This window comes from Rosa chinensis, chromosome 4, assembly GCF_002994745.2.
Source record: "Rosa chinensis cultivar Old Blush chromosome 4, RchiOBHm-V2, whole genome shotgun sequence".
Classification (NCBI taxonomy): Eukaryota; Viridiplantae; Streptophyta; class Magnoliopsida; order Rosales; family Rosaceae; genus Rosa; species Rosa chinensis.
This window is the reverse complement of record NC_037091.1, coordinates 17,128,807-17,139,120: the sequence shown is the minus strand read 5'-3', so window position 1 is coordinate 17,139,120 and position 10,314 is coordinate 17,128,807. Positions and strand designations below refer to the sequence as shown.

The 10,314-nt window shown below is 39.5% G+C and overlaps 1 protein-coding gene across 3 annotated transcripts; it reads right to left on the bottom strand.

The window, feature by feature from the left end:
* Positions 1–5,199: 5,199 nt before the first annotated feature.
* LOC112195790 (probable splicing factor 3A subunit 1) lies at positions 5,200–9,972 on the bottom strand. Of its 3 annotated transcripts, XR_002934762.2 has the most exons (5): positions 9,878–9,972; positions 7,205–9,424; positions 6,780–7,076; positions 6,104–6,161; positions 5,200–6,005 (listed from the first exon to the last, which is right to left on the bottom strand). XR_002934762.2 is itself a non-coding variant. In XM_024335989.2 (4 exons), the coding sequence occupies exons 2-3, from the start codon at positions 9,344–9,346 to the stop codon at positions 6,807–6,809; spliced, it is 2,412 nt and encodes an 803-aa protein (XP_024191757.1). In that variant the 5' UTR covers positions 9,347–9,424; positions 9,878–9,972; the 3' UTR covers positions 6,171–6,603; positions 6,780–6,806. The 3 variants fall into 3 exon arrangements, 2 of the variants coding, with proteins under 2 accessions (XP_024191757.1, XP_024191756.1); XM_024335989.2 differs by lacking the exons at positions 5,200–6,005; positions 6,104–6,161 and adding an exon at positions 6,171–6,603; XM_024335988.2 differs by lacking the exons at positions 5,200–6,005; positions 6,104–6,161 and having other exon boundaries at positions 6,622–7,076.
* Positions 9,973–10,314: the final 342 nt, after the last annotated feature.

The window sequence follows — 10,314 nt, the reverse complement described above, 5'->3', positions numbered from 1 at the left end:
GAGAAAAATCCGCCACACTGCAAGGTGTCGGTTCTAGGATTGCTCAAATGCAGTCATTACTTTCTAAAGTACCAGAAGCACTACCTCCCTCCCATTATGCCTCATTGACTATTTCAAAAGCACATCACTCATTTTGCAAAGCCTGCTCTTTAGCAAAAACATGATCGAGACCCTCCTATGCTAAAGATACAAAACAAAACATTCCATTCTTACAAAGGATACAAAGAGATGTCTGTGGATCTATCAATCCAAAATGCGGACCATTCAAGTGCTTTATGGTTCTGGTGGATGCTTCGACAATCTGGTCACATGTCGTTTTATTGTCCACAAGAAATGCTGCAATACTCCTAGCACAGACTATACGTTTAAGGGCTCACCACCCTGATCACCCTATCAAGTCTATAAGGCTTGATAATGCAGGAGAGTTTACATCAAAAGCATTTGATGATTATTGCATATCTATTTGGATCGATGTAGAGCATCTTGTACCCCATGTGCATGCACAAAATGGTCTCGCAGAAGCCACCATCAAAAGGCTACAGATGGTGGCTAGGGCATTGGTTATGCGCACCAACCTGCCTATATCTGCATGGGGTTATGCACTATTGCACGCAGCTTTACTTATTCGTTTCAGACCCACAGCTAGCGAACCATTATCTGCGTACCAGTTGGTAACTGGATATGAGCCTGACATTTCACACTTACGCATATTTGGTTGAGCAGTATATGTGCCTATTGCGCCCCCACTGCTCACCAAAATGGGTCCTCAGAGACGATTAAGTATTTATGTTGGATACGAATCCCCAACAATTGTCCGCTATTTGGAAACCTTGACAGGCGATCTCTCTACCGCTAGATTTGCGGATTGTCACTTTGATGAGACAGTCTTCCCGTCGTTAGGGGGAGATAGGAAAAAGGATTTTCCAAGGGAACGACAGGAATTTTCGTGGTTTGTCCCCACTCTGTCTCATTTTGATCCCCGCACTTCACAAAGTGAAAGTGAAGTGAAAAGAATAATCGATCTTCAGAACGTAGCAGATTCGATGCCTGATACGTTTACTGATATCGCAAAAGTGACGAGATCACATATACCAGCTGCAAATGTGCCTGCAAGGTTAGAAGTCCCCAACAAGGGGCACGGCGCCGCAGATAGAGGCACTGCAACCGCACTTAATGGAGGTGTGGTTGAAGCCATGGCTCCCCAAGGAAAAGGGGGAGGTCACTTGGTTCGATTGACACTCACCCAAGGAAGAAGAGGGTGGGTAAGGCACAAAACAATCATCAATGTATAGAATCCCTCTCATGAGATTGTCTCTGATTATAGTTATATCCATGAATCAATACTGGAGGACACTCCGATGTTTGAAATGATTCCAGAGAACAAAGAAATCTCAAAGGATTACGAGAGTACGTATGATTTGATAGAAAGATCTTCCATACACATTGATGATATATACTGTTGCTCAAGGAATCATAGAGCACGATAATATCGAACCACACTCTGTTGAAAAATGTCAACAAAGAGCAGATTGGCCTAAATGGAAAGAATCAATCCAGGTAGAATTAGATTCTCTGACAAACAGACAGGTATTTGGTCAAGTAGTGCTAACCCCACCAAGTGTAAAGCCTGTAGGACATAAATGAGTCTTTGTCAGAAAGCGTAATGAGAAGAATGAAGTCTTGAGGTACAAGGCTCGCCTTGTGGCGCAAGGTTTCTCACAACGCCCTGGAATTGACTACGAGGAGACATACTCTCCCGTAATGGACGTTATAACGTTCTGCTACTTAGTTAGCTTAGTAATTTCCGAAGGACTGGAAATGCAGCTCATGGATGTGGTTACTGCATATCTTTATGGGGATCTAGATTCAGAGATATATATGAAAAGTACCTAATGGCCTTACATTACCCAAGTCAAGTGACTCTAAACCACAGAGTCTGTTTGCAATTAAGTTGAAACGCTCACTTTACGGATTGAAACAATCCAGACGGATATGGTATACCCGTCTAAGTGACTACTTGATTGGGAAGGGATATAAGAACGATGAATTATGCCCCTGCGTATTCATAAAGAAAACAAGTTCCGGATTTGCAAATTGTAGTAGTATATGTCATAACTGGTACTCTTGATGAAATAAGAGAAACCGCGAGCTACTTGAAATCCGAATTTGAGATGAAGGATCTTGGGAAAACTCGATTCTATCTAGGTCTTGAACTAGAACACCGAGTTTGTGGAATATTAATCCACCAGTCTGCATATGTCCAAAAGTCAGGCGATATAACATGGACAAAGCACATCCTGCTAGCACTCCCATGATCGGTCGAAGTTTGGATGTAAGGAAAGATCCATTTCGTCCAAAGGAAGATGACGAACAAGTATTGGGAGCTGAAATTCCCTATCTAAGTGCAATAGGCTCATTATTGTACTTAGTCCAATTTACTCGACCAGACATTGCATTCTCAGTGAACTTGTTAGCTAGATTTAGCTCAGCGCCAACTCAGCGTCACTGGAATGGTATCAAGAACATTTTCGATACCTAAAAAGAACCATTGACTTGGGACTGTTCTTTTCCTACAGAGAGACATGAGGGACCGCAGATGGAACTGCAATCCCTAAAGGAAATGTTGATGTCGAAAACGCCACTCACTACACTAAAAATCCAAATGACGTTTTGGTCGGTTTTGCTGATGCTGGATACGTATCTGACCCACATATCGTTCCCAAACTGGTTATGTATTTACCAATGGGAACACAGCGATATCTTGGAGATCAACTAAGCAAACCTTTGTGGCTACCTCCTCGAACCACTCAGAGATCATTGTTCTACATGAGGCGGTTCTTGAGTGTGTATGGTTAAGAACTATCATTGCACATATTCGAGGGACTAGTGGTTTGAGTTCTACCACTGAAGAGCCTACTTGCATTTACGAACACAATGCAGCTTGCATCGAACAGATGAAGCTAGGTTATATTAAGGGTGATAACACAAAACACATATCGCCAAAGTTGTCCTATAATCAGCAACAACAGACTCTCCTCAAGATTCAAATGAATCAAGTAAGGTCTGAGGAGAATGTGGCAGATTTGTTCACCAAATCATTGCCTAAGGACACATTTGAGAAACATGTGAAAAGCATAGGAATGCGAAGACTTTCCAAGCTCCCTAGATTAATGTAAGTATCAAGGGGAGGTGTAGACGTCAGGGGGAGTCTAACACACACATGTCATACTCAAATATAAAAGGTGCGTTGTGCTCTTTTCCTTCGACCAAGGTGTATTTTTGTCCCACAGGGTTTTTATTGTTACTTGGAAAGGTTTTTAGTGAGGCAACAACTCATGCACCATTTCATCTTTGACTTGGCACAAGGGGGAGTGTTAAAGGAAAAACATATTGTGTGCCTTCGTCAAAGTGATTGACGGAGAGGGAATCAAGCAATTACCGATTAACATCAATCAGCATGAATTACGAACCAATCAGTAGTTAATGTCATCATTGTAATTGTTCTTTCCATTATAATTCTCTCCCTATATAAAGGGGTTATGAAATGAAATGAGTAGACTAATTCCAATCCATTTTTACTTTTACATCACATGTATAAAACTTTGTAATTGTTAATTTGTTTGACCATCCAATGACAATTTCATAGTTCCGCCATTGTGGAGAAACTACTGATACAGTTTTGGTTGAATGTTCGACTCAAAATTTTATACTTGATCAATATGGTGTTTGGTGGATGAGAACTCGAATAATACAAAACTTATTTCTAAGCATCTATTTGAAGGGAACAATAATGAATCCTTATGGATTTCCCAAATCCCAATAACTAAGACAAGTAATTAATATCGTCAGTAATACTAATCAAATTAAATAGTAGCCTTAATGTTGTTAAGTAATAGTGTATTTCATGGTTTGTTAGGTTAAGGATATGGGTGTGGATCAAGAGACACTTTATTTTACACATATTTTTACACCTTTTATTAGCCATTAGATTTAAGCGTTTTTAATGGTCTTGATTCATTATAAGCATGATGTGGCAAATGACATGGAAATTCAAAAAAATAGATAAACTTTAATAAAATAATTTTATAAGAAAAATCAAAAATTAAAAATAGAAGATGAATGTCTTCATCTTCTTCATCTTCTGATGAACGTCTTCATCTTCTGGGAAATATGAGAAGCTTTGGCTCTCCTTTGAGCACCATATTCTCCTTTTTTCTTGAGTTGAACAATTAAAATCCATCCTCTCGTAGTCCCCTTCTCTTATTCCATCAAGTCAGTATTAGTAATTGTACAAGTTCTTATATCTCTCGTCTTCTCAAGTCTGCATTGGTTTTCACAGCCTATGATTCGATCTAGGTCTAGATGAAGAAGATTTGGTGTTTTTTTTCTTCAATCTGAGCAATCTTACTGGGTTCCGCTGTAATATGTTTACAGTTACAATCATTATTGTTATTGCAATCAACTTGGAGATCATACAGTTGGAGGAAGAGAGAGGCTATCCCTGCAGTTTTCTTTTTTGCGTGAAGAAGAAGAAGAAGATGACATTTATCTTCTAATTTTAATTTAATTTTTTTATATAAAATCATTTTCATTTAAGTTTTATTTTTATTTTTTTTAGAAAATAAAATTGTTTCCATGTCATTTGCCACAACATACATGAGATCCATCAAGGCCATTAAAAATACTTAAATCTAATGGCTAATAAAAGGTGTAAAAATATGTATAAAATAAAGTGTCCCAGGAACCGGACCCGATATGGGTATTTTAGATACTTTGGGTCGTGTATTTAGTAAAATATTAGAATGAGAAATTAAATGGTATGTGTATTGAGTAAAGCATGTGTATTAAGTAATTAGAGGTGTGTATTTAAAACTTCTTTTTATAAACAACTCAATCCAATTTTTCTAGAGATAAGAGTTCATTTCATTTTTCCAAGACATGTAAAATAATCCAATCATTAAATACATGTTAGTAGCTTGACATGACCTGTCTTTTAATAGTGTAGGTTCAACTCGCTTTATTTTGTGTAAATTTCAAGTTGCATTACCAGATCATGTTATAATTAACCGCCATAAATAAAAATAAATAAACCGAAAGGGAAATCACAATTTGGCGCACACAATTCTGACAAGCACGGGAGAAATATTCTTATTTCAACACAGAAAGAACTCAGGCTACAACGTCAACCCACATACGGAATTCTATGGTATCTTTGCAAAGACAGAATTATATCTTTGCAAATACATCTCAATCCAATCAGCAGTTCACAAACAAGAAGATTCTATCATCCAAGGGAAGCCTTCCGAGAACGAAATCCTCGGTTTCCAAAAAGAAAAATGCGCGCACCCTCATGATCAACCAAATGGGATTCAATGTTCAGATGTATCCTGTGGGTTCTTTTCTTAAATAGATCGTCCCAGCTAAAATAATCAAATCGAGAAATTGATCTTGGGCGCTGCAGAGACATAAACGCTGATTGTCTTGAGAACCGGCAGGCATTTGACAACAATGACCTCGACAAATGATGGCAGCTAATTGCAGGATGTGGTTTCTTTTTTGAAAAGGGAATGCCTCCAGAAGTACTAAAACAAGTAACAGTTCATTGCCCATATGACATGCTAGAATAGGATATGCGACCTTAACTTCATCTTGCTTGTAAGGTGGGTGACAGATACAAGACTAAAGAAACTAAACACAAATTATATTGCCACCCAGAGACTTAAGGGAATTATCAACAAAAAATAGACCAACTCATCCACAAACTCTAAGGGCAAAATATTCTATATCTTCTCTGACATGGGAAAACAGAGGAGTGGGTCTGAAACAATGAAGAAATTCCCAATCAACAGCTAGCTTAACACAGATTGTGCTGCCAGATTCCTATGCTATCTCGAGCGTAACTAGAGCAGCGCACTGCTGTAATAATCCTAAAGAAAATTAGATATAAAATCCTGCTTGTTCCTCTAACATGATGTTGCAATCAAACCCAGTGGTCCCAGTCCAGGCTGCAAAAAGAAATGGCATGCATAAGGACTGCCATCTTCTGAGTTGGAAACATGACAAGGAATTTTCACGAAACAAATGGTATAGAAAGGCATTTTACCTGGTTTAGATGCATGAAGAGCACACATCTAACTTGTTGCACAGACCATAGCCCAATCCTGTAGTTAACAATCATAATCAGAAAACACCAACTCTACCAGCCACTGCTTGCTACTGGCTGGTTCAGTGATAACTGGGTGAATAAGAATACAAGCTTCTGTGGAACTAGTGTTTGGCTTAAGGTGCTGTAAAAGCTAAACTAAAAAAGTGAAACTAAAAAGAGAGACCCAAAATACCAACATTCACCGAGAGAATCTTTCAGCAACAAAATTGGAAGTGAAGACTGAAAATATTTCAAAATAAATAAAGGTCTTCTAACACCAACAATGCTGCCAGGGATATCAAAATCATAATACGACTATGAGCACATACTTTCCATAGAAAAAAACTGCATTATGAAAAGGAGCAATAATTAGATATATAAGCAAATCACTTGCTCCGGCTAAGCAAAAGGAACCGACACTTCCCTTTGTCCAATAGACATTCGCCGAAACACCAGATCTGTAGTAGATATGACACTTACCATCAGTTTAAAGAACAATAATAAGTTCAGAAAATTATCTTATTAATACATGGCCAACATAAACTCTGCAATATAACATCAAAAAAAGGTAAACTAACAGTCTGACATGATATATTGCATATTCTCATTGTAACAAGAAAATTCCAGCAACAACCTTAATCAGCCTCATGAAAGTATCTGTTCATCGTTTTCTACCACCACGTTCTCTCAATGAAAGAGCAAGTGTTTCTCCTGCTCCAACATTGTAATATGCAAGAGACAAATTGTCCTTGAGAAAGCCAGGTTTTCCACTCAATTTCTGTTTGTTTGCCGGAAGCTGGATCTCCCCAGAAATTTTCTCTTTCAGACTTCCAACAGTTTCAGATAAAGACTGAACTGTGATCTCCAAAAGTTGTCCTTTGAGATTGCCTTCATCAACATTGGGAACAGATACGGTGATCCGAACAGGCCCCTGCATCCAAAAAGTTAAAATTGAAAATGGAAGAATTCTGTCAGGCTACCAACAAAGAAACAAATAAGATGTTAAGTAATCAAGAATTTTCAGTGGTGAAGAGACAAGTATATGGAAGGTATTCATACCGGATGCTGTGCCAGAAACTTATCTTCTGCAATAAGCATGGAGTCATCAAGCTTCTGTCGCTTGGGCTCAGGTTCCTCTGGGAGCGGTGGAGGAGCTTCCTCAGGTGGAGGTGGCGGAGGCATCATTCCATGAGGCATAGGTGGTGGAGGCATCATTTGCATTGAAGGTGGTGGAGGCATCATTTGCATATAAGGCCGGGGAGCTTGCATAGGTGTAAACTGAGAACCAGGTGGTGGAGGTACAGGATTACTAGGAGCATTCATAGACATTGATGGATGCATAGGTGGTGGTCGATTCACCAAAAGTGACTGCTGTCCAGAACTCATGGGCATTGGAGGTCCAGGTGGTCGAACTGATGAATATTGGACTGGCGGCCTCAGTTGAGGTACTGGGAGGCTACCACTAGATGGAGCAGAATACTGAACTGTGTTTGGAGGAACACGAGGAAGATTCAAGGCAAGACCAGGTGGTGGGGGAAGAGGACGAGGAATTGAAGGCACACCAGGTCTTGGAGGAGGCGCTGCTGGACCAGGAAGATTGTTAACATCGTTCTGATCCTCTCCATTGATATTCTGTGACATGGCCTGATTTGCTGTACGGCCGATGCTTCCAGTGTGACCATCCCATATGACCTGCTTTGGTTGCTCATCTTTCTTTTTCTCGATCTCAGCCTTGACAGCATTAGAAACTTCTTCCTCTGTAGTACCAAAAATATCCGGACGGGTTCGGGCAAGGCCCACAATGTTCCTTGAGATTTCATCATCCTGAGCAAGAGTAGTCTCCCTAATCTTCGCAAACATCCTTTCTTTTTGCTCTTTGTATTTTGGATCAATGAGAGAGATTCTCATGTGTTCAGACATCTCATTGATAGGGATAAGCTCTCCAGTAATCGGGGAAATGACAACCTTTGTTGGATCTCTTTCAGCAGGAATCCTATCCTCAGGTCTCTTCCAGTTCTTCACAATTCTCATTGGGGGTTCAGGATCATCTGTTACCTTATTCTCATTCTTCTGTTCATTATTCTCTTCAAGTCTTGCTTGCCTCATGCCCTCTTCAACAAGCTGCATTTCTTCTTCATCCATTTCCATTTCCATCTCCTTTCCAGGCTCAATAATATCTTCTTCCATATCTGTAACCTTGCTCCTTCTTATAACCTCCTCAAGGGTCATTGGAGGAGGTAAATCCTCATCCTCATCATCAGCAAAGTCTATCGTTTCAACCACAACAAAATCATGCCAATCAATCATAGCCATTTGTATCCTTTCCTGCTCTATCTCATCTTCAGCCTTCTGCCTTGCCTGCTCTTGAGATCGCTCCCACTCCAGCCGATGCACACAGCGTTCAAGCACAGTTGTCATGTCTGCAACACTTTTCTTAAGCTTCTCTGTCAAACCTTTTGGAGGCATCAAGACCTTCGAATATGCATCGGCCAGAGAAGTGAAAAACATGAACATACTATGGGTAGGCTTCAGAAAATGGAACTGGGGGTTATTGATCTCTCTGCTTGTTAATCCTGTCAAAAATGATTTCCCATTTCGAGCAACAAACTGGGCTGTGAGCTTAATAATATCCAATTCTTCTCCAGTAATCCCTTCTGGAAGCCTAACAGTATACTGCTCGGCTTCTGGTGGTTCAAGAACTTTTCGTACCGGTCTAAACTGGGCAGAGGGATCAGGCTTAGTTGTTTCTGCTTCACCATCAGCAGCTGGAGCTGGCAGGCCTGATTCAGGTGCAGCAGAATCATCAGGCTCCAAAGAAGATTGCTGGCCAGAAGACTGAGCCTGGGCACGAAATTCAGACAACCGGTGCTGATAATAGGCATGGTACGGATCCGAGGAACTCAAAAAGTTAAACTTTGGATTTACGTTATTACTAGCTATAATCCTCTTCTCAAATTCTGGTCCATTCTTTGCAACAAACTGGGAGGTTTTGTCAACAATGTTTCTGATATCGGGAGGAGGATGTATGATACCAATCGTCCTAGTATGCGTAGCAACTGAGACAGGCACCGAGTTGGCTCTGTTCAGCTCCTCGTTCAATTCATTCTCTTCATTCTTCACTTCAGTGACCTGGGCTAGCGGTAAAGGCCCCAGGTTTCCATCAGTAGGAGGAGCTGGCAAGGGTAATATGGAACCGATCATTTTTCCTTCCGGACAAACAAACAGAACGCTTATAGCAAACTAAAGGGGCATCAAAACAAACTCGGTACTTATCTGAACCTGAAAATAACAAATTTAAGGCACATCCAGATTAGTTATTCCAAGATTTAGATGAGAAATCATACAGTCTTCAGCAAAATTGATCGAACACACGACTCTGTTAAATTCAATTTCGCAATACTTCAAAATAAAACTACTCAAGTTTCACCGCAGGCTCTACATCAAAATCTACGACGCAAGCCTTTGATATTTCGAAATCGAACAGAGAATTAGGGTTTGAGTTTCATTAATCTAGAACCAATTCAGAGAGAGCCTCAAATCCAAAGGAAATTCGAAACCGAAAGAAAACTAGAATTTGCAGAACCAGAGAAGAAGCGTAGTAAATAAAAATTGGGGCAGGAACTAATCGGCCCTATGCATCGTGTGTAGTTAACAAACAAGATCCTTGTAGTTTGAGCAATACCAGAAGATGAGGGTTTTAAGGAGAGAGAGAGAGAGAGAGAGAGAGAGTACCTTAGGGATCCAATTCGACGTGCAATCGTCGTCTAGGGTTTCAGAGCGCAACCGTGTAGGAGAGTAGAGGATATTTATACTTCTGAAGAAAAAAAAATAGAAGGAGAGGATTATATAACTCGATTTCGTAATTGAGTGACTAATTTGTAAAATAAAAATATTCGATTAAAAACAATAAGAATAAAAAATAAAAATAGAAAATTACATACAAGTACCAACCAACTAAAAATTAAAAAAATATTAAAAAATAAGATGAGTTTTTGTATTAAATTTATACAAATAAGGACACAAAGCCCATATCCAAGAAGCATTAAGTAGACCTAATCTATGAGATTTCATGTGTAATAACGAATTAATACAATTTTTTTTAAAAATTACTGCTATGCCATTATCAAAAGATAGTCTAATTATCTCTTTTATTTCCTCTTTTCAAAAAT